The sequence below is a fragment of the Benincasa hispida genome, chromosome 3, assembly GCF_009727055.1.
Source record: "Benincasa hispida cultivar B227 chromosome 3, ASM972705v1, whole genome shotgun sequence".
Classification (NCBI taxonomy): Eukaryota; Viridiplantae; Streptophyta; class Magnoliopsida; order Cucurbitales; family Cucurbitaceae; genus Benincasa; species Benincasa hispida.
Window position 1 is genome coordinate 26,771,664 of NC_052351.1, and position 24,553 is coordinate 26,796,216.

Genomic DNA, 24,553 nt, shown 5'->3' on the forward strand with positions numbered 1-24,553 from the left:
GTAGGCTCACCGTCAAAATATGAAACATGAAAATAAAAGTAACATGAACGTAAACCTGTCGACTCATGCATGTCTAGCGGCCCGTAGGCACACCGTCAAATATGATAATAACATGAACGTAAACCTATCAGTTCATGCATGTCTAGCGGCCCGTAGGCACACCATCAAACATAATAATAGCATGCATCAAGGCGAGACAATAAACCAGGTTATTCATGCATCACATACATAATATCAGTACTAATTAAAAATTTTAACATGCTCATAATACTTGTAACTGCTATGCAACTAGCAAAACATAATGACAAACAAAATCATGCTCCAAAGTTCACCAAGTAATTTTATAGGTCTAATTTAGGTCGCCTGACACGAAGGCACTGATAATAGTATCACTTACCTCAACTTGGTCACAAAAGTCCACGCAAATAATTTCTTAAAACCTTTGGAAAACTTGAATCAACCCAAAGTTGTGGCTTGGTCCAAGACAAATTCCAAAACTTGATTCAATTAGCCAAGATCAAGAATTAAATCCAAAATCAATAACTTACTTTTTCCACTATTATTCTCAATCCAAAAGAATAACCATCCAACAACTTACAAAATTTACCAATCTTCATCAATTTTTTGCAAAACAAAAAATGGTCTCTAGCTTGATGGACAATGCCTCAAAACTTCCAAATATGAAATCCAAGATTTTCTCAAGATTCCAGCAAAGATCAGGCAGTGGCGGTTGATGGCGCGTCGGCTCGTGGCTACCATAGATAGGTAGGGGGTGTTGCTGTCGGATGGCATAAATTGTTTAGGCTCGCGACTAGTAGTGAGGGTCTTGCATGAGGAGGGTTTGCGAGAGTGAGAGAAGAGGAATTTCTAGTTTTACAGATTTTATTCAGCAGCGATTACGAACAAACCAGACGTTCAAACAAGGATCCAACCCTTCAAAATGAAACTCTATATGTCTCAAACAGACTGACCAAATTTGAGCACGATCCAATGGTTCAAACTTTGGAAATCAACAATTTTGTGAAAGCTGCCGCTAAAAATCTGAATTGCTCTCTCTCCAATTTTTTTGACACTTTTCACTCTCATTTAATTTCGAAAAAAATCTCAATTTCTTTATTTTTTTTTCAAATTTTGAAAAGATAAATAAAATATTTTATCACAATATCTCTAAAATCTCCAAAGATTCTATCAAATATATAAATCAATTAACTTTTCAAATTATCTTAATTTAGGCTTCAAAAACTAAAATTAAAGACAGATCCATTAATTTGATACAAATTAAATTCTTCTAAATATTTAAATCAATTCAAAATCATATGAAATTAATTATCTCTTTTAATTTTTTTTAAGTTGGCCTTAAAATCTAAAATCAAAGGGAAACAAAATTCAATATTTTCAAGATATCAGTTTGAATATCTAATGAATTAAATTCAATTTAATCAATAAAAGTTTTTCAATTATTTCAATTTAACCCCAATTTTTCAAATGAAAGGGAAATTTAAACTCAATAATTTTAGATAATTAACTTAATTTTTTCTGAAATTCGGGATGTTACAGATAGTTTGAATTATATCAAGATATTCCTAATGATATGAGGGGAATTCCACCGCTGTCACTTTTTACGACGTGATATACCACTTTAGAGTTTGCATCAGACGTAGATCATTGTCTCAAGTGTTCTTACCAACCTGCATGTTGAAGCCATACAACCATGTTACACCACGATATAGGAGTTGGTGGTTAAAAAAAAAATTAATATACTGTGATGTAAATGAAATTTATAATATACTGTGATTTATGTTGAGCATTAAGCTAATATGTAATTTATATACCGTGATATATTTGTTTATACTGTAATTTATGTCAAGTATTGAGTCAAACTATAATTTATATACTGTTGTATATTTCATATATTGATTAAGATATTTTTGAATATCTAACAAAATGTTTTAAGGTATATTTAAAATAAACATGAACCTAGATAAACCAATAACTTGATATATGAAATCAACATAAATAAGAAATAAAATTTCATTAAATGCGTTTTAACTCTCCAATTAAGCAAAAAGAATAAAATCTCAAGAAATAAATGCATTTTTTTCCCTCTTACATTAAAGGTGCTTTGTAAATATTAAAAAAAAAAAAAATTCAATGCCACATTCTCTCTCTAGCCGCCCACCACACTCAGGTTATTTTAGTTTGAAAAGTCCATTAAATCTTATATACGAAAATCTAAAAAACTTAGGACATTTATGAAAATAAGTTTTGAAAATGGATTAAATCTACAATAACCCCTATTCTAAAAGTATTTAGAATAGTTAGTGTTATTTTATAGTTTAACACACCTTACGTTTGTACGTATTCATTTGGAATTTTATTTTGTTCTTCTAAAATTGAAATCCCAAGAGTATATTAAAGAAAGAAGTATCAAATCTGTCTAGGAGGATTGCTCGACAAAGATCATTTTCACGAACTACACCCCTTGTTTAGACCCCAAAAGTCTCCCTTGTAGGCAAGGGTTTGCTCAAACTACAGAATATGGTTATTGAAAAACATAAACTCATACTTAATAGGTATGTGTTAAACAAATATGTAATCCAAACACAAATTTAAATAATTGTTCATATCAAACAATTCTAAGTTAAATAACTCCAAATTAAACAGCTGATCCTTGCCTGGAATAGTCTTCAAGTCTTTTGTATGTGTTGTTAAAATATATATGTATACACACATCAAGTTAAATGTGGCTTACTTAGTTTTTTCCCTTTAGAAGTAAACGAGGCGAAGAAAACCAACAGTCAACAAATAACACACATATGCCACCCATGGAGATGGTCTTAATCTGCAGTCTTCGATTTCTTCAGGCATGAAAAGCTAGCACGCCTGCCCTAGAATTGCCGTTACGTTTAGTGAAATATAAGTCTCCAAACACCACACTGATGTAAAGTAGGTATAGAATCCACGAAATCCATTCAATATAACTTAATTAGTTAACACATATAACTCCATCAAAATGTCGGACAAAGTACTAAAAACATCGGGATAGATTATGCCAACGCATTTTTTTTTTGCGTTGACATAATCGTCGTCGTATCCATGATGGGAGAAGTGTCTCCCGACGAAAACTATTTTTGTAAGCATAAATACCATTTTTGTCAACGCACTTTTTTTGTCGGCATATGTGTTTTCCCAACAAAATACACTTTGCATCGGCAAAAACATATTTCTAAACAACAAAAATTCCAGTTCAATACATAGATTTTTGCCAACTTTTATTTGCGTCGGCATAAGTTGTTTATAATTTTATACATATTTTATAACGGTTAATAACCAAATTTTTATTTCCTTAATACCTAATTATGCACGAACAAAAATTAATCTTCAAACAAATCAATTGGGGACAAATATAACAAAAGTAAGCTTATATATTTAAAAATAAGATTAATATTCAATACATAAACTATAAAATTCTACCAACAAAAACTATGTGTACAATTAAATTTGAGCTTTTCTAGCTTTTTACAAATTCCTTACACAAAAAAATTTAATCTTCAAAATACCCTCAGTCCAAATAAATGAGATATTAAACCAAACTAATAATCATCTCAAAATCTTCTCACATTCTCCAAAAAATGATCTTTAAGAATTTATACGAACAACTTGAAATAGGAAAAACAAATATTATGAAATATTCCTTAAAATCAACAAAGGAAAATGTACAAAAATATTTTAACAATCACACAAAGACTAAAACAAAATGTTTAAAATGGTTATGAGGAATGATCCCTCTCTCAAGCTACAAACATGTCATCAATGTTCATAATTAAAAGATGGACACTACAAACAACTATTTTATTATCTAAAAAGTGATTAAAATGGTTATAATTAAGATATGAACCCCTCTCCCACTCTACGAGCATGTCGTAAATCCACTTAAGTAAATACATAAATGCCATTTAAACTTCTACAACTATCAGATCCCTACAAATAAGGCAAGAATAAAGTTCCTTTAAAGTGCACAATTAGGCTTCAAGTTAATCGAGAACACAATTACAACATATACATACCTCCCCTCCCCCTCCTCCCAAGCTATGAACGTGTCGTCGTTCCACCTAAAAGCCATTTAAACCTACAAAGTAGCAACAAATGCATAGAAAACGTCGAAGTGAATTCCTCCCCCCCTAAATCCACCCAAGTTTCTTTCAAAACTAAACCCGTCATTCAATAGTCCTAAAAACATATAACTCAACTCTCAGATCCCTACAAATAAGCCAAGAACAAAGTTCCTTTAAAGTGCATAATTAGGCTTCAAGATAATATATAAAACAATTACAACATATACATTTCCTCCCCCTTCCCCAAGCTACGAACATATCCTAATTCCACCTAAATGTCATTTAAACCTACAAAGTAGCAACAAATTCATAGAAAACATCGAAATGAATCCCTCCTCCCTAAATCTACCTAAATTTCTTTCAAGACTAAACCCGTCATTTGATAGTTCTAAAAGCATATAACTCAACTCTTGGATCCCTACAAATAAGCCAAGAACAAAGTTCTTTTAAAGTGCACAATTAGGCTTCAAGATGATTTAAAAAATAATTACAACATATCCATCTCCTCGATCACAAAGAATCTTCCAATCTTCTTTATTTGTTAACCTGTATGGTGGGCTTTCACGAGTAATTACAGGATTTACATAGCTATAGTAGTGCTTACGCAATTCTGATTTATATTCTCTAAATGAGTTCTGTATTTGCTGATTTATGTACTTATTGACGACACTCGAGAATAGATCCACAATAAAATGTATATACATTTTCAATAAATGTTATGGTAAGTACACATATGAGATTAATACAATAAAAGCATAAAACTTAACTACAAACGAGCCTTTATTGTGGCAATGACATCACTAGGAACATTCTTCCACTTAGAACAATGCAATGAAATTGAATTATGACAATTTTTACATGGGCATCTCATTTTTCCCTTTCTATTTACATGACATTTTGCCACTCCATGAATTGTGCAACTACATCAATGTACTCTCTCGAGAATCTATCTCTAAGATTAATCCAATCCTTATTTATTGTTGAATCAAATGATGAAAGCATGTCTAAGTTTTGACTATATGAAGGAGATATTTCATTATCTCTAAGTTTTGATCTTTATGATGAGAACAAGAGAGAAATCACTACATTTCAAGTGTTCCTTCTTACATTACAAAAGGGTCGGTCTGCATCAAGCATGTGATGAGAACATTAGTAAGGAAAAATAGTCAAATATTAACAATTATGAACCTTTATTGATAAAAGCCTCAGTGCTAAATTCTAGAAGTATGAATGAGCATCAATTGCTCCATGTTTCAACTTTTATTTTCTCCTAATTGAAAAATTATATGTTTAGTACCGATTCATAAATTTTACTTTCATTCAGTGTCTTTGAAATCAGATGCAGAGATCATTCAGTGTCTTCCTAAAAGAGATTAAACGCAAACTAACACTGAGCATGTGTTAACAACACAAGTGAAAATATTTTGTAGAGAAGATGAAATGCATGAATGTGAAATATTATCTATATTGCATCTCTCCCTCTAGATAGCAAAAAGGAAAAATATTTTGAGTCTGTTCATTTTCAATATGTTCTATACTAAAAACAAACTTATGCATATTTTTGGTGAAAATTACATATGCGTCTATTAATTGCTTCTCCATTGATTTGGAAAAAGGGTTAAAAAGAAAAGTTGCTCATGTTCTTGTTTCATGATTTTATTTTTTAATACAAAAACTCCTTATCAGATTAATAACACAAACACAACCCATAGACACACTTGTTAGAAAAAAAAACAAAACAAGGAAAACTAACAATTATTGATTGGGTAGTTGGAGGGCCAGCTATCACTTAGTTGGCTGCCGTTGGTTGTTGTTTGATATTTGGGTTTTCTTCTTATATTAATTATTATTATGGATTAAAAATGTTCTTCCCTAATTTCATCTTGCGTGCATTCAATTCTGTTCTATTTGATACCCATCGAATCAAAATATATCTTTCTCAATTAAAAAAAAAAAAAGAAAAAAGTCAACATATGCCATTAATTTGGTTATTAGGTAACTTACAAGAAAACAAAAAATAACGTTGCTTTCTATGAAAATTCAAGAGTGCAGTAATAATAATTGGATAGAGGGTTAAAATCAAATCAGATGAAAATGAGTGTTCACGAAAAAAAAAAATGATATAACTTGATTAGTTCTGGGGTGAAAATGGAACATTTTCTTATTTATTATTTGCCCTATTGTTCTTATTTCAAATGAAATTTATGTATAAATAATATTTGGTGCGAAAGTGATCGATGTTTGTGTTTATGGAGCTAACCGTATCACCTCCAGATTATCAGTTAGGTTGTATGGTATAAGAATTTTCTTTGTTACTCGATGTCTATTGAGGGAACTCAATGTGTATGTTTTAGGTGATCTTTGTATTATTATCCTCCTTGAAACTTTTTTCCATGAATTGTGAGTGTATTTTGTATGTTTTTTTGTTCTTGTTCTTCTCTCTAATTTTTTTCGTTATGTTTGTGCTTTGATTTCGGGTTAAGAGAAGAAATTGTATAAAAATAATCTCAAAGATACTATTGAATAAGTAATATTATACAATTGTCAACCTGAATATAACTTTAATTTAAATATATATCTTTGATCCAAGAGATTAAAAGTTTAAGCTCTCCTTTTTATTACAAAAGTTTGACTTCATTATAATCGAACCATTTTCCTATCAAATCGTGAAATATAGCGACCAAATTGATGCCTGGCAGATTTTTAAAATAGGAGTTTGAAAATCGTTTTTAGAAAATATGAAAAATATTCGATGTGCATTTTTAAAATACCATACACGTTGAACGCGGGAAAATTGATAATTCTATTTATTGAATAGAGAATGAGGAAAATTGTGATGACATTTGAGAAAGAAGGGAAGAACTTATGAGTCTTCTGAGTTCTTCTTCCTCCTCCCATTGTCAACACTGAGAACCGCTTTCTCGCTCTCTCTTCCGATCGCAATCTCAGGTTAGTTCGTTTTGCGGTTGTAATTTCTCAATACGACATCGATTGTTGACTTTCTTTGTTATGATTTGGTACATTTCTTAATACGACGTCGATTGTTGAACTGTGACTCTGAATTTCGCTATTTGATTTGCATTATTGAAATGTATCGCCTCTTGATTCGTTTTATCCCAATTTTCCTCTCGGATTCTGAAGCCTTCTAGATTTGTTAGCTTAAATTATGAATGCGATTGCTGAGACCGTGTTTGGCCAAAATAGTTATCGACACGATGGATTCTGATTGTGTGTTTTTGGTTCCTCTTTGATTCTCGAGCCTCTCACAAATGACTAACTTTGAGTCTTGGAGTGGCTTTTTTCTAGGGCAGGTGTGTGGTCAAAGTAATTTCACAGTGCACGATTCTGAATCAAATGTTTGTTCTATAGAGTTGCCAGTGATTTTTCCCAATCAATTTCGCATTAAATGGCCTTAAATCCTCATGAATTAAATATTGTTGTTGTTGCTGCTATTAATTTCGGTGATTTTCTTTTGTTTATTTTTGTGTAGGGGAGGCTGGCTTAATAGACCATTCAATGTCCTGCATCTTCAAGTTGGGAATTTATAGATAGGAGTCATTACTGGTTGGCTGTAGGAGTGGTCAAATCAATCCGCACTACCCAAATCAAAATATAGAGGTTGGATTGGATTAGTTTAGATCTTAGTTGGATTATATATATTAAAAGTGTTATGATATTTATTTTTGTTTAAAATTTATAAAAATCATATAATATTTTATTTAACATTTTGATTTTATGAAATATTTATTAATTAGTTATTGTTGTTATAGATAAATTTGATATTTTTAACTAAAAATGAAAAAATAAATTATAATTTGACAATCCAACTCAACCTAACCCGAATTTTAAGGGTTGGGTTGGATTAGGTTTGAGACTTTATTTGAGTTTTTTGGGTTACCAACCTAACCAACCAAATTTTCGAGTTAGTCCAAAAAAATACCCTCAATCCAACTTATGTACATCCATGTTTCCATGAATCAGTCCTCCTTGAGCTTCCTTCTCATTTTTCATAACTATTTTGAACATTAAGTGGACCAAGATATTTAATGTTTTCGTCCCAAATGCTAAAGAATTTAGTTGAGACTTTGAAAATAAATTACAGCATCTTTCATATGCAATGATATAGCCTTCTGAATGTTGTAGGTTGAATTTGCTGTGTGTGTGTGTATTCAACATGTTTCTTCTTAAAAGAAGGGGCTCCCATAACAATGGAGAAACTAATGATTCTTCACAGCAGGATGTGAAGGTAGAACACTACTTTTAAACTCCTTTTTTCCCTTTCCCTCCTTTTGAATTATAATAATAATATGATTCTAATTGGAAGATTCAAACTTTTGACCTATAGATTATTCTAAATTTCTTTAAACAGTTGTGATCTGTAATGGTCTTGTCTTTAACAAACAGATCAATGAACTAAGAGCTGCCTTAGGGCACCTATCCGATCGTTGTTTAAAGTACTGCAATGATGCATGCCTTCGGAGATATTTGGTTGCTCGGAATTGGGATCTTCATAAGGCAAAGAAAATGGTGGAGGACTCACTCAAATGGAGGGCAACTTATAAGCCTGAGGAAATCAAATGGGTTAGTTTGATCAATCTTTAAGTTCTTTACATTTTTTTTAAGTATGAATATGCATTTGTGTCATTCTTTTTACATTCAGGAGAAAGAGCCTTGTAAACTTGTGGTTGAAGTAATTCCAAGTTGGTCGAACATCAAATATACCCTGTGTGAACTAATTAGTTTCTCGCAGAAAGAGGAAAAAGCTTGTTCCCAACTATTTTAATGTTCATAATAATTCAGTAAGTTTTTTTTTTTTTTTTTTTTTTTTTTTTTTTTTTTTTAACCAAACAAGTGAGGAGATGAGGATTTAAATTTTTGGCTTGAGAAGGAGACGTATACTTCAATTACCATTGAACTAAACACATTTTGATAAGCATTGGGGACATTTAGGACTTCGCGTATTAAGTTTCGATAACCCAATAAAATTAGATATGTAGAATTTTTTTTTTTTAAAAAGGAACATCTTAGTTTATTTAGTGATGACCCAAATTTTTGGACTGCATGTTGACTTTTTGATAAAGAAAAATACTTAAACAAATTCTAGACTAAACATATTTTTTTGTCTTCCACTCAATTGTCAAATTTTGTTATATAAAAGACATTTTTTACTTAAACTTTGAAAATATTTTTGAATCTTTACTAGGGTGGGAGTGTGATAGGGTGAGATACATAAATATATATGCATTCAAGTATTATTTTTGTTTGATAAAGATCATAAAACTAGACATAAAAGATTTGTTGTTATAATATGAAAGGAGACAGTTACTTACATTTTGGACCCCCACAATTATTCTCATCTTGCAATCATTTTCTTAAGAATGATAGTTACCTACATTTGTCTGACCCGCTCATAAATATTTTTTTTTAAAGACTCCCATACATCATCTTTAGAATGATAGTTGGATTCTATACTCGTGCATTGTTAGGCTAAAACGATGATCTTCACTCATCATCTGCTAACTATCTTCTTTCTACGCTTCTTGAATTAATCCACGCATGCATTTGAAAATGAGGATTCATATGTAATTGTTCATCAATTTAATGTCAACCAGAACCATGACACTGTTTCAATGGTAAGGTGAATTAGCAAGTTTTTCTTCTCTGTCAAATTTAGAATAGAATAGATATCCACTATAGAATTAGTTGTTTCTATCTGCTATGGACTCAAGAGGAAAAGTAGACCCCTTTTAGTAATTTGGTGAAATGTTTATATGGTTTGACAATTGTAAGAGTTTGGGTATATATACATGTTACATCATATGAGCAGAAAAGCATGATATAGATTTTTTGTTACTACCGCATTTACTTCCTCTCCTCTGTTTGATGCCAAAATAATATTCTTTTAGTTTTTTTTTTCTTTTTGGCAACATTGAGGTTTGAAGTTGATGTCCGTTTCATCCTTAAAGTTTTAAAATGAACATTTTAATCTCAAGATTTGAGAAATGGTTTAAAATGGTCCCTGAATTTACTTACACAGTTAGTTATCTAACGGTAAAATGATTGATCAATTTTATTAACTATATAAATAATATATGTATATTTATATTTATATTTAATGACGTAGGTTGTGGCCTTCCTCTTCTTTTCCTCTTCCCCCAATCATCTTCTTCAACTCTCCAATGAACCCGTTTGTTGAAAAAAATCAAAATATCTTTGATACCACGGTTGAAAATTCAGAATAGTTCTTATGCAACTGTTAAGAAAATGGAATTGATGGAAAAAAGACTCTATATGGAATTGATGGAAAAAAGAAATGTTGCGGAAACAAATCAATATCTCAATTTTGTTAAACAAAGAGAGGAACAAATGAAATGAGAGTGAAATCCAAACTTCTTATTAGAGTAGAAAAAAACAAATCTGTGATACACAAAATGTCATATAAGAAATGTGATACTAAAATTGTGATATTCAAAATGTGGTATACAAAAATAAAATTTGTGATACACTCAATACATATTAGCTTACCTTCATACAAGACAAAGATATGAATCTAATTAATACTACTAATTTATAATTTAAAACAATATTAAAAAGAGAAACTCACAAAACATTAAAAACTTAAAAATAACATATAAGTTAAATCTTTAAATAGCTATCAAACTGAAAATTAAATATAACAACAAATTATTGAAATTTAAGGAAGAAAACCTCAAATCTGAACACCGTTGCTTCTAATGTCAACTGTTCTGTCACCGTGCTTTGACGAGTCAAGACCGAAGAGAAGAAGTGCTAATTAAAACGAGAACCACAACCACTGAAACAGAGAACCTAAAGATGATTACTTTGTCCTGAGAACTCTAGACCACCATCGTGGCTTCTAAGCTATGCCACGAGACTCACGGCTGCATAGTGGTATCAGCCTCCTACACCAAGACGCACACTACTATTGACCCTCTACACCAAGACCACCTATCTTTACTTTGCAAAGCACAATGACGATGGAGAAGTCTCTACGAGTGATTCAAAATTGTTCGAAAATTCTTTTGGAGGGATTTCCATTTTAACTCGTTGGAAAACGATTATTCTTGTTCTTGCGAAAATTCTTTAGGGGTCTGATTTTTTGGTGAATTAGAATATTCATGTGTGATTCGGTAATCCACCTAATGAGAAGGAAGGACGACAACATTGGTGCACCAATCGCTATCTTACAGAAGAATAGGAATCAGAAAATTCGTAGTTGATTTCGATTAATTTGTTTATGTTTTGGAAATCATTATTGGAACTTTTGAAGTATGTTATTGTTGTCTGTGGAGTGGTTATGGAGTGAATTGTGTGGATCTGGTGAAAATTTTGAGCGAGAAGGTTGAAGACGATGGAGAAAGCAAAAAGAGGGGCCACATCGTTTAAAAAGTATGTTAAATTAATAAAATTTTATAAATCAGCTAGTTAACTCACTTAACTGTCACCTCATTTTTTTCGTTAGCCTGAGAGCTAAATTGTTCGTTTTAAAATGGTCAAATAGACATAACTTTAAATTTCAAAGACTAAAAGTTCTCGTACTATTGACCTCAAGGTTAAAGGTTCGATTTTCCCTCCCCACACTTTAATTACAATACCTTTACAACGTCACTTTTATTTAACCTTTCCAAAAAAAATCCTTTTAGAGATATTTGGTGAAGAGAAAAAGAGATGTAACCAACCCTACATTTCACTATTAATTAGGGTGGATTCCACTCGATCCTCCAATGTTATTGAAATGAAGTGGGTGGTTGAATTAGTCAAGTATTTCCCACAAACTTTGATCTTGGTGCAGCATGAAGTAGCACATGAAGGTGAAACGGGCAAATCTTTTAGAGCAAATTTCTACGACCGTTTCGGTCGAACAGTGCTCATATCCAGGCCAGGGATGCAGGTATTATAAATTCCCTCTCTTTTATCTTTGTGAGATGAAGAGAGATCGAAAATAATAATAACAAAACTCATTATATTATGCCTGCCTTATTATATTATATTATGTTTATTTTATTATTATTGTTGTTTTTTTAAAAAAAAAAAAAAAAAGAAACAACTAATTCTATTATGCTTGGCTTCCTTCTCAAATTTTCAGAATACAAACTCGCCGGATGACAATGTTCGACATGTAGTGTATCTTTTAGAGAACACAATTTTGAACCTTCGTAATGGGCAAGAACAGATATCGTGGCTGATAGATTTTACTGGCTTTACACTAAACACCAACATCTCTGTCAAAGCAGCAAGAGGCATTATTAACATACTGCAGAGCCACTATCCAGAAAGGCTTGCTGTTTCGTTTCTCTACAATCCTCCAAGAATCTTCCAAGCATTTTGGAAGGTTAGAAAATTAGAACCCATCATTTATCTCCATTCTTTACGTCAATTTTGGTTCTAAAATCTCTCATTTGGATTGTATTCATTAATCAATATCGTAGGCTATCAGGTACTTTCTTGACCCAACGACGGCTCAGAAAGTAAACTTCATATACTCCAACAACGAGGACAGTGTAGAGCTAATGAAATCTTTCTTCGATATGGAAAATCTTCCAAGTGTATTTGGAGGAAAAGCAACTCTAACATATGACCATGGAGAGTTCTCAAAAATGATGGTAATGGACGACATGAAAACTGCCAAATTTTGGAAGTTAAACGACAAGCCTTGCCATAATATGAATGGACTTTCAGGCCTGGAGGTCGCACCAGAAGAGGCAATGCCCATCTCAGTTTCATCAGCTTAGAAGGGTCGGTCCCATTCTTTTAATCTCTAATTTGCATGTAAATTAAAATGAACTACGGCCTTGCTTATGTATTTATGTAATGAAAATGGGGCTTAATTGTTGTTTCTGTCCCCAGTCCTGTCTTTACGATTAGACCCTTTAATAATAACCATAAACAGAAGCTTGAGCTAAAATTTCTGTATGTGCATGTGGTGCATATCTCTGCTCTCTTCATAACGAGATTAGATGTGATTTTGTGGGGAAATTTCCTATACTACTGAATTACTCAGCCAAAATGAACATAGCTCAATTATGACACTTGAGCATGCTATTAAGAATAGAGTGACTGTCTTCGGGTCCACCTTCACTTATGAAGACAAATTTATAGCCTGAGCATAATACTAATGGGAGTACTGAAATTTTCCCTGAATTTGCTTGAAATGATGCAATATTGAAGCAATGGGCAGAGAACAATGAGAGAATTTCAGCGTTCCTAATAGGCTAATGAGAACAAAACTAAATGATCTTCATCTCTTATACAAATTTTACTTAGCATCAGTAAGAGGATTGAAGGGAAATGATAATGGATTCAGAAGATTAATATTCAACCTTGTCTAGCTGAACCAATGGCCGGCTTCTTACTCTGCTTGGCAGAAAAACGGTATACAACAACTCCAATTCTCGATCCCGGCGGCGGAGGATCTGTATGTAAAACCTCCACTTCAAACAACTTTCTTGCTTTCCTGAAGAAGACCGAGTCCTTCTTCCACCGCCGTAAGTGGGCCATTAGAAACACCATTTTGGGGTTTCCTCCGCCTAAGAGAAAGCCCTTCAACGTTTGGATAAGAGGGTCGTACAAATGGTCATGGTACACAACATCCGAAGCCAATATAAGGTCGAAGTCTTGCTGAATTAGCTCGGCGTCAATGGCTTCTCCCCAATGAAGCGGCGCCACCTGAACGCAACCGCCGTTCGCTGCTAAAATACCAGCGTTGGCTTCGACGTTGAATTGGAGATTGGAGATCACGTGCGAGAGATCGGTTATGGTCACTTTTGCTCCGAATGTAGCGGCGGCGGCAATTCCGACTAAACCGGTTCCGGAGCCGATCTCGAGAACTTTCAGAGTTGGAGATTCTGAAGCTTGGCGTAAAGCGGTGAGAGTGGGTGCGAGAGGGTTTGTTTGAGGATGAGAGCGATGGTCGTCGAGAAGGTTGACGAGGGTGGTGGCCGCCGGCCAGAGCTGGAAGGAGAGTCCTTGGGAAGGTAGTTGCCTGATCGATAGAGTAGAGTTGATCGAAGTAAGGAAATGGTGGAGCAATTCTGATGCTACAGCATCATGTCGAATAGACAATTTGTTTATATCCGCTTCCTCAACAGGAAGGATCAGAGAGATAGGGTTTATGTCGTCGTCGTCGCCGCCGCCGTCGAGATCAGAAGACATGGTACTGGAGCTCTTGTTTGCGTCTTCTCTGACTCTCTCCCTGAAATCTTTGCTATGCCTTAGGGCAGTTTACATTTTTCAGGAGCCCAAGAAGTCTGGTATTCTTGGGCTTTGAGGCCCACGCCCAATCATTGAAATTTCGACTTCGGCCCATTGGCATGGGACGTCATTGCCCATTTTCTTGCTGCGTGATTAGAGAGATGAGTTGAAGAGGAAAGAGAGCTTTGGAGAGGAGAGTAAGAATGACGTAACTATTTTTTTTTTTTTAAGTACAATTGGGTGAGGTATTCGAACGAACATACCAATCGTTTCTTCTGAACATGTACATTATTAGACTTGAGAACATGAAAGTTTGAGTAATTTTTTCTTAATCATTGACGACACATTTGCCTCGTTAATTTCAGGTAGATTTCAAATGTCTATTAAATAGAGATGTCCACGGAATAGGCTATTGAGTAGAGATGTCTACGGGATAGGATGGAATTGAAGATGGCTTCCTCGCCTCTACATCCCATTTCATTCACCATCCCCACAACATTTCCCATGAGAAGTTATTGGTTCTTAATGCCCATACTCGAGCATCTACTTGATCATATTTTGAAGTCTCCTGGCTTGCTATTCTCTGGCGATATTGCTCCCATTTCTAGAGAATGATATGAGATTATAAAGGAAATGACCTGGTTTAAGTATGTTCTTTTCTTAAAAAGAAAACTCGCTACAATCTTACAAGGTTCCAATTATACAACAGGGTTTTATCAAAACAGGTGTGCTTTAAGAAAAGAAAAGCAAACCACTTGGTTCGGATCTCCATTATTCAGTATAAACCAATCCATATTGATTGAATGTTGAATTTTTCAAAGGGAATGCTTCGTTGAGATCTCTATAGGGACAAAAGCGGGCAAGCACACCAACACGTTATTTTCTTCAACTGCATGGTATTTACATAGTGTTGCTCGACATATTCTGATTACAGTGAATTCATGGTTCAAGACCTGTGTGGCCAGGGCATAAACCAAGCCAAAATCCAAAAGCTAAGGGTCACGCAGATCCTCAAGAACAACACATGCAGCATTGTGTCCTGGTGCCCCCATGACACCACCTCCAGGATGCGACCCACTACCACAGAGGTACAATCCTTTAATTGGTGTCCTGTGATTTGACCTGCAGTCCATGGAAATAGATACTTCTATATAGACTTAAAAGAAAAACAAGAGAATGAATTTAGAGTGAGTATTACCATCCTTTTACAGGCCGCATCAAGAAAAGAGAATCTAAACCCATAGCCCCATGAAAAATATTTCCTCCTGTTACAGATGCGATGACTCAAGTTTCAGCAGATTCATGGAAAGTAGAATTTCAAATATTGTAGAAGACCGCAAATATTTCTAGTAGAACTTTTTCAGAAATAAACTCCACATTATCAGGAGAACACGAGCAAAGAAAAATCAACCTAGACATTTGCAATATTGGAACTTTACCTGTCAGACCAATTTCCCTCTCAAGATCAGGTGGTGTCAGCATGTCATAACCAATGATTGATGAGCTGAAGCCAGGTGCATATTCATCAATCAACTCAAAACATCTTTTGGCATATAAATCCTGCAAGGATAGACTTAGATTCTAGTCATATTGACAATAAATGAATAACAATCCAAATCCAAAGATCAATATTAATTCAAATTGTGGTAAGATGAAACCAAATCATGTATATAAGGTCGTTAATGGATGAACATAAGAGCCACAGTGAGCATATGTTAAACAAATGCATAAAGACCCCTTTAACAACTTACTCTATATGTAGCATCTTCCCAGCTTCCATCCAAGGGTTTGTAAGGTGTATACTGTGTAAATAAGCTGACTACGTGCTTACCTACAAAAAAAAAAATTCATGAGTTTGAATATCTACCTTTAATGGGATAACTAGCAGCATACCGTGGCTAGTACATAACTGCATAAGGTATGAAATATAGTTCGACAGTTGGTTTAATATATTCACAAAATTGTGGTAAAATCATTCACTATTTGATGGCTTAATGATTCGGACCCAACTCAACCAAATACTTCTACAAACACAAAAGTCATCCGATTCTGTTCAATCTATAAAGAAAAGCTATGCTTTTTGTTAAATTTAAATTGACTACATGATCTTCAATGCCCCATTATTTGGGGTTGTGAATGTTGTCTTACTAATATGATGCATTTCATATTCTGTTCTCATTGATGATAAAATTAAAATAGTAGCCAACCAATTTCCCAAGCTCTAGACAATTTATCCACAAAATGGAGGAACAATTCTCTAGGATATACATAATTTCCTTCTGAAATTGGAAGGGTTCCTAATTTGGGAAGGATATAGATATTTTCTCCTTGAGGTAATTCACCCATTCTCTTCACATTCATAACATTAGGAATATGAAGGAATAAGGATGATTTGCTAAACAGGAAGAAGGGCGATTGGGGGAACATATGGAGAATAAATTTACAATACCAGGTGGAGATACAGTTTTGTCCAAAGAGGAAGGAATTGTCATCTCCATAACAGGTCTTTTCGATGGAAAGCCATTCCATGCATCTTGGCAAGCAGTGTGAATATCTTCCATTCTAAAGCGAGACCAAGAAAGAAAAAGGTAAGCATTGTAATGATAGTCTTTTTTTGTTTGTTAGACTGTAATGATAATCAAATGCATTACTTTCCAAAACAATGCATCTTATGAGAGGATTCTCTCTCTCTATTTTTTCCCTCGCCATTGTTAATCTCAACCACTAACAACAGAATTGCTGTTACACATTAGGCACATGGGTTTACAAGTCTAAAATAAACACTTAGTCCTAGGGTTTCAGAGAAACAATTCACATTGTAGGACATTTGGGTTGATGGCAAGTAGCTCAAATGCATTCAAGGTAATAAAAGAATTAGAAGTATGCAAAATGTGATGAGTTCATGAGTTGCTCGACCATGCAAAACACGTTACTAAAACAATTGTGGTGTGGCTGCTAATGACATAAGGATATAGTAGTAGTGTCTCTCCTACCTTTCAGCACCAATATGAATAGTTGTTGTATGCTGAGGACCCACCTCCACTTGATTATTTAAATTGCAAGACTGGAACTGTGGCAATTTGTCAACAGCAACGTTTATTTTCGTTGTTCCCTGTTCCAGCAAGTAAAGTCTAAACTATCATGATAGTCCAAGCATGGGAACAAAGGATCGAAGAAAGTAGATACATCTTTTGTCTGAATTGGACTTTTGGAAAAAGGGATTCTTAACCTTTTCGTTTTTATACTTTTAATGAAATTCCTTTGTGCTAGTTTAAAGAATAATGAAACTCCAAACTCAAGGAAAAGAAAAGGTCATCTCTCTGTCTTGCAAGGGTCGTGGCCTTGACCCTTTAACTCGTACCAACTAAAAAAACCCAAGAACAGTGATGGACTTAAGAGGATCCTACAACTTTAAGAGCAATATAGATAAATAAACACAAGAACAGTGGAAATATATGGCATGAACCAACGCCCCTGCCCATCCTTTTAAACATTATAGCTTATCTTTCTTAGTTACCAATTGGCAATCTCTCTTGTGATCACCTATGGGTGTTTTGGGGTTTTCCCCTAATTTCATTTATCCTTATCCTTAGAACTCAAGGACACAGTTGTACAACCTATAGAACAGATCCTGTTTTGGGGTTTTCCCCTAATTTCATTTATCAATAAAATGTTTCTTTATCCCAAAAAAAAAAAAAAAAAAAAAAAAAAAAAAAAAAAAAAAACCAACGCCCTTGCCCTTTTTATTCATCCATTATCCTCTATCAATATTTTCCAACCAAGCTACCTAAGCAAAAAAGAACAGAAGGGAGACCTTCCTAATCGTCAAAAAGTGATCCAAATACCCACAACCACAATGAAACTCATAATTATAAAAAAGAAAAGGTTGAGATTCCTTTGATTCAGGGGAGTGGTGGTTTAAATCTCATCTAATCTCATAAAAACCTGAGAGCAATGGTAAACTAACAAAAGGATCTTACAACTAAATACAAAGGAAATACGGAGATTTGAGAAGTTAGCATTTATTCTGTTTTAGAAAAATGGTAAGAAAAATTATCAAGCATGTCTTACTGAGGTATAGTCAGAACATTTGATAGCCTGTAGGAAATCATCTGGAAGAAAAGTTTGAGGAACCATTTCCTATGACAGAACCATAAAGATGAGAAAGTGAGCAGCACAAATCAACGTAAATATGTTTTATCTCTAGTGTAAAGCATTTTACCATGAATGTTTTGTACGGAGTTGCATTTGACAGAACAACTGAAGAATGCACTTGTGTCCCATCCGCCAGTAAAACCTTCATCAAAAAGATGTATCAGATATATGCGCATATGGAAAGATGCCTCCAGACGTACCAAGAAAATAAATAGACCAACCCCCTTTAATCTACCAGAGTCTTCAATCATCAGTTCTGAAACCTGACCATCAAGATTAAAATCTACATGAGAATTAATTCAATATAAGCAGAAGTAAATGAGTAAGAACTAAAAGAGTAAAATGGAGAGAATAAAAGAAAATACTAAATTTGAACTTGCTTGAAGCTATATCAAGTTATTGAGAGCTACATATTGTAACAGAATACCTCTGCATTTGTTGCAATATGAACTCCAGCTTCTTTGGCAGCATTGCTTATGGCCATGGATACAGAACCCATTCCACCTTCAACATGTCTGCAATTGATGTAAATATTTCTTCAATGAATATTGTTAAAATGCTACAAAAACATCATGTAGGATATTTCAAGGATAATATCCCATCACCACTTGGAACCTACATGTTTGCTTGCCAAATTGGCTCTGTAATGAAAGTATTTGTAAGATGAGATACTCACGACCAAATATTCCGATCACCGTGAGTAGTTTCTCCCATAACATGATGTAGTAGAACATATCCACTTCCAGAAGTATGGATGCTTGTCTGCCAGAGACGATGTGATCACCATCGTGTTGAAGTAGGAAAAAAAGTTAACTTAGTGAATAAGTTCTCTAGAATGTGTAGTCTCCATAACTATGTTGAAAATGAAAATTTAGTTTTGCAACATTTCAGTTGATCAACAAAGACAATGTACCATTTGGATTAGCTGTAATATAAACCAATAGCACCTACTACAATGTTCTGTATGAGGAGTTTGATTTTGCACAGATAGAAAAAGGTCAATCTTCTAGTATGTCTTTCATATAGCATTGGATTATTTCATATTCTCAATAGTTAATCTAATTATGATAATCATAGACATGTCTAAAGCTATTAGTAGTCAGTGACACAGAAGATTCTCTACTAAAGAGACAATGGGAGGATGATATAAGATAAAATCATGATGCTTCAAATGCATTCAAGTATGGAAGTGAACCAAATTTAAACCACAGTATGAAGTCTCACCATAGTCTTAATGATGGCATCTCCTGCAAGTGTTGCCTTCAATATGTCTGACTGCGTGAACCAAAAAGTAGGTTAGAATTGAAAAGGTTATAAGCCATGAAACATCCATCGAGGCTGAGAATCAAACAGAGATCTTGTTAATTCACATAAATCTCCTTCCTACCCAGCACCCCTTCAAATAAAAGATGAAAGAAATTCCAGACTGTTGAAGCAACACTGGAATACAACAAGCATAAACAAATCTCTGGCAAATTACACATCCAAAAACATTTAGAGCTTTTAGCAGATCTTACTATCTAAAATGACAACTCACAAACAAGATAAACTATTCAAATCCAGTAAATAACGTGGATTATTACCTCAAACCACTCATTTAAGACCTTCGAAGTTGGTGATACTAGAAGGTCTATAAACTCCCTAAGAAAAATAAAATAAAGAGATGCATCAGACAGCAACAACATTGAATTACTTAAATCAACGCCTAGTAAAGTCTATCCTGGTACAAGTTACTTACACCATATCTTTTTGACCTAATGATAGCACATGCCGAAGACAACGACCCCAGAAAATAGAGTTTTGCAGCTTATCTCTCAACCGGTCATTAAATGATGAAGCCCGGTGTAATGCTTCAGGAGTTCGCGAATCCAAGATAAAATCCATGAATTTACAATACTTATGAAGCTGTCTTTCATATCTATTCATCAGCCACGAACCAAGTAAAATAAAGTGTATAGCTTCTTCTTCATACTTATTCTCAATGAACAGAATTTGTCATAGGATTCTTAAAGAACAATACTACAACAAAATCAACCATAAACCACACAATCAGGCCGAATGGTAAGAACAAGATATATAGAGAGAATCACCTTGGGTACGCATCCGCATCCCTTTTAGAAAACTTAGATATCTCCGAGTAATCATGTTCATCATTCATTCCAAGTAGAAGATAACGACCATCGAGGCAGGGTGTAAAAGATGCGGCCATAGGTTTCAATAGCTTCAATCCATGTCTCCTCAATTCCAAGTCCCTTCGATTTCAATCCCGATAACCATCAAAATGAAAAGAGGAAGAAAATAAATCATTGCAGACAACAAATGATGAACCGGATCAGAAAAGAGAAGAATTAAAACTACCTGATGATGGAAGGCCGGAGGAGGCTTAGGAGGTAACTGCAGCGAGAGAACTTAAACCCTGGAATTAGCTCTTCAGTAACAGCAGCGCCACCGATCACATGGCGCCTCTCAAGAACGGCAACAGAGAGGCCGCCACGGGCAAGATAAGCAGCGGCTATCAAACCGTTGTGGCCTGCGCCGACGATGAGCGCGTCCCATTTCTTCTTCGTCAATGCTGCGCGCGTTGAATTGCTGGTGAAGCTTCGATTCCACATAGCTCCATCTCTCTTCCTTGATCGGTAAACGGAATACTTCAACTTTGAATCCAACCATTTTCAGATCGTCAGTGGGATTATTACGTGTACTGATGATTACTGAAAGCGGCTTGCAACCAGAAATTTTTGTCTTGTCCGATTTTGCATGCGACTGGAAGCACTTCCACGAAATTCCTCATGTCGGTGTCAATCGCTTTCCTGATCAGGATTTGTCTTTTTTAACAATGGCATTTGAACAATTTTAGGACAATTTTCAGATAGGAAATTTGTACGGGGTGAGTTTACAAAAATGCCCCTCTAGTCTATACAAGTGCAATCAAACTCAACGGTTGTCCCACTCCACTCAAAATTATTGTGCAAGTGTCGTTCAACCTCGCTCTGCAAAACCATCGTCCATCTACTGCCGTAATCGAAGTTCTCTACTGGATTAGTGAATTTAATTTTTGTCTTCCATGTTGTGTTGCGTCTGTTTAGGTTGGTTTCATTTGATCGGTCGTCACGTTCATAACTGGTTTCGGGGTTTAATTGGTCGCGTCTGGTTTTTATTTTGGGTTTCGATGTATTCTGCATTGGTTGAGGACGAATAAGATATAGTTAGAGTTAGACAAGGTAGGGGATGAGTTTTGCGAGAGCAAGATGGGATAGAGTGAGAAGGGATAGAGCGATTTGAGCGAAAGCGAGATGGGTGAGACCGAGATGGGCAAGAGCAAGATGGGCGAGAGCGAGATTAGGGAGACTTTAATAGTATGTTTTGTTAGTGATTTTTTAGTACGAACCTGTTAACTGATAAATTGAATGTTCATACAATGCAGGAGTAATTTAAGATGTCAAAATCTTTGAAAATTCGTGGAGTTGATAGGTTTCCTGGGCAAGTAACTTGCCTGGTCCACGTTGTCAATGTCAACAAGATTGTAAAGCAGAAGCTTACCAGAAGGCAGTTATAGATGTTCAAGAAAATAGTTTTTGGTCGCTTTCTATTGAACATGTATTCAACAGCCCACTAATACACCATATGTTATTGAGAGAAGTGAAGAAGTCAGGAATGGACTTAATTAGTTTCTTTGTCAGAGGAAGGGTCGTCACATTTTTTAAGGATGACTTTTTATTGATCACTGGTTTGTGGCGGTCTCCTACGCGAGTTGGACGAAGTGAGGAGTCCTCACAAGAACTTTTTACGAGGTACTTTGGTAGTCGGTCGACCTCAGACGCATTCCACTTGAATTTACTTGAAGAAGAATACAAAAAATTGGTATTTGAAAATGACGATGATGCTATGAAAATTACCCTAGTATATTATACAGAGGTTGCAATGATGGGTAAAAACAAGCAAAAGAATGTTGTAGATCGTACTCTATTTGATGATGTTGAAGACATAGACTACTACAACAATCTTGATTGGGGTACAATTATTTGACAGAGGACACTCGACGCCCTGAAGACCGCACTTAACGACTAGACTTTATCTTTGGTTTATACAAGGAGAGGAATGAGGGGAAATAAAAACTATGTTGTGAAGTACTCGCTCCGTGGATTTCCCAAGCATTCCAGGTAGATGTTCCTTAACTAGACTTTATCTTTGGTTTAACATTAACATAGTTATAAATTTGAGTTGTTTGGATTTAGGTTGGGACGTACGAGATTTCTTTCGTTAATAGCAGGGAACGTTGCCACTCAAAAGAGCAAGGTAGCCATTCCTTGTATATTACGGTGGTCATGCTTCCACTCGTTGTCATTCAAAGCACTCGAGAGAGACATTTTTAGTCTCAAAATGTAAGTGTAATCTATGTAGCAAATATGTTTATTTGATAGTTAAATATACACTAACCATCTTACTGGGTTCCTTAATGCAGACAAAAGTCAAAGAGGGTCTTGTCATGTCAAATGCTGAGAAGGAGTTTCGGGACAACCCCAATTGATAGACGGGTCGTAAGACAAGCACACTTTGACACCGAGAGTTCAGGGAGTTCTAGTAGTTCAAATAGTGGCAGTAGTTCAGATAATAATAGTTCAGAAGGTGGGGAAGGTGTACAATAGGGTAATTCAGAAGGTGGAGTGAGAGATGAAGAATCTGATGGTGACCAAACATCCACCAGCTACTTACACCCTAGCGAGGATATGTTTCATGATGTGCTGGTGGGTAATGTACGTCCTGAGCTTGAGGAGGAGTGTTTTCTGTCCCGGAGGTTTCGGGCTACAAAGGAGGGAGGCAATGTTGATCCTGGTGTATATCGTACCTGCGGAGCATTGACAGCTCAATATCGAGCTTGGATGCCCGTGTATCGAACCTTTAGACGGACACAAGAGATATGAAAGCACAATTGTCAACTATTTGTCTCTATTATAGTTTTGAAGGGTTCCACGGTGTTTGAGGCGACGAGGTCTCCCACTCCACAGATAGGCCATGATGCCACTATGTCCCCCATCCCGATTGTACGTAGGTCACCTACCCCACCTCCACCTAAGTCACCTACACCACCTCCACCTAAGTCACCTACCTCACCTCCACCTAAGTCAACGATCCCACCTCCACCTCTCAATTCATCTGTACAGCTTGATATCACGACCTCCTCTAACACCTTACATCTCAATTCATAGGTATGATCATTATGTGATTCGAAAATTTCTTTCTTCATATTTGTTATTCAACATGTTTAGCATTTTGTTATATTTCTGTAGGTTATGGTTGAGAGTAGAAAAACAACACATAAGAGGAAGGTCGTTGATAAGTAACACCTCCCGTTGAATCAAAAAAGAAAATAACAAAAGAGAAGGAAATTAAGGTTCAACTTCCTTTGGATTGTCCAAATATTGAGTACCCTCTCCCTGGGGTAACTACGATACAGTTTAAAGTGACGATCCAATACTCCTTGGAGCATGAGGTTCCAGTGGCTATATTGAAGGAAATGGTGAACTGGATTGCTGATAAGAATATGGACAACGAGGTTCAAGAAAATGCAGTTCGGCCATTATCTAAAACCTTTTTCCAGGAGTTGACTGAACCAAGTTCCTGGGTTGGGTGTGACGTAAGTTTACGATCCTTGTCCTTTTTACCAAGTATATACAGTTATAAACCCTCTCCTAACGTATATCTTGTTCTGGATGCAGACCTTAAATATCCTATTTGAGTTCATGAAAGATAAATTCTATAGGCGACCAGACATGTGTATGGCTCACTTCACCATCCTGCCAATTGGAATAATGGTAACCATTTACTACACTTTTGAATAGAATATGTTGGTTGACTATTATGTGTTTTAATGTTCTTTTCACCGTGTAGAGTCACCTAAATTCTCGAGATGGGGTCTACAAACATATTAAGAACAAGTTGACCTTGGATGCTGCCGTAGCATGAGCGGATGAGACGTTACTGAATTATGTCATGGGTAAATTTGATGTCAAGTGGTCAGATGTGGACTTCATATACACGGCAACAAACATTGATCAGCATTGGATGTTGAT

At 35.1% G+C, this 24,553-nt stretch overlaps 3 protein-coding genes across 3 annotated transcripts; 1 reads left to right on the plus strand and 2 right to left on the minus strand.

Annotated features, from left to right (window-relative positions):
* Positions 1–6,926: 6,926 nt before the first annotated feature.
* Positions 6,927–13,041, plus strand: LOC120073007 (phosphatidylinositol transfer protein 3-like). The gene is made up of 7 exons (XM_039025556.1): positions 6,927–7,064; positions 7,606–7,733; positions 8,259–8,361; positions 8,520–8,696; positions 11,929–12,027; positions 12,223–12,468; positions 12,566–13,041. The coding sequence occupies exons 3-7, from the start codon at positions 8,290–8,292 to the stop codon at positions 12,866–12,868; spliced, it is 897 nt and encodes a 298-aa protein (XP_038881484.1). The 5' UTR covers positions 6,927–7,064; positions 7,606–7,733; positions 8,259–8,289; the 3' UTR covers positions 12,869–13,041.
* A 217-nt stretch (positions 13,042–13,258) lies between these two features.
* LOC120073008 (protein N-lysine methyltransferase METTL21A-like) lies at positions 13,259–14,614 on the minus strand. Its single transcript, XM_039025558.1, has one exon. The coding sequence runs from the start codon at positions 14,286–14,288 to the stop codon at positions 13,452–13,454; it is 837 nt and encodes a 278-aa protein (XP_038881486.1). The 5' UTR covers positions 14,289–14,614; the 3' UTR covers positions 13,259–13,451.
* A 338-nt stretch (positions 14,615–14,952) lies between these two features.
* LOC120073006 (pyridine nucleotide-disulfide oxidoreductase domain-containing protein 2-like) lies at positions 14,953–21,094 on the minus strand. Its single transcript, XM_039025555.1, has 16 exons — positions 20,841–21,094; positions 20,573–20,734; positions 20,221–20,400; positions 20,066–20,123; positions 19,707–19,757; positions 19,159–19,244; positions 18,910–18,997; positions 18,704–18,745; positions 18,550–18,624; positions 18,399–18,467; positions 17,321–17,439; positions 16,777–16,889; positions 16,079–16,158; positions 15,767–15,887; positions 15,526–15,592; positions 14,953–15,449 (listed from the first exon to the last, which is right to left on the minus strand). The coding sequence occupies exons 1-16, from the start codon at positions 21,092–21,094 to the stop codon at positions 15,320–15,322; spliced, it is 1,695 nt and encodes a 564-aa protein (XP_038881483.1). The 3' UTR covers positions 14,953–15,319.
* Positions 21,095–24,553: the final 3,459 nt, after the last annotated feature.

What these genes read in the sequence shown, in the direction of transcription:
- LOC120073007 (XM_039025556.1), top strand. Translation starts at nt 8,290, where the DNA reads ATGTTTCTTCTTAAAAGAAGGGGCTCCCATAACAATGGAGAAACTAAT. An exon ending in AGCCTGAGGAAATCAAATGG is followed by an intron (nt 8,697 to 11,928) that starts GTTAGTTTGATC and finishes ATCTTGGTGCAG; the next exon opens with CATGAAGTAGCACATGAAGG. An exon ending in TCTTCCAAGCATTTTGGAAG is followed by an intron (nt 12,469 to 12,565) that starts GTTAGAAAATTA and finishes TCAATATCGTAG; the next exon opens with GCTATCAGGTACTTTCTTGA.
- LOC120073008 (XM_039025558.1), bottom strand. Translation starts at nt 14,288, where the DNA reads ATGTCTTCTGATCTCGACGGCGGCGGCGACGACGACGACATAAACCCT.
- LOC120073006 (XM_039025555.1), bottom strand. Translation starts at nt 21,094, where the DNA reads ATGTGGAATCGAAGCTTCACCAGCAATTCAACGCGCGCAGCATTGACG. An exon ending in GATGCGGATGCGTACCCAAG is followed by an intron (nt 20,401 to 20,572) that starts GTGATTCTCTCT and finishes GCTGATGAATAG; the next exon opens with ATATGAAAGACAGCTTCATA. An exon ending in ACTCTGGTAGATTAAAGGGG is followed by an intron (nt 18,625 to 18,703) that starts GTTGGTCTATTT and finishes TTTTTGATGAAG; the next exon opens with GTTTTACTGGCGGATGGGAC.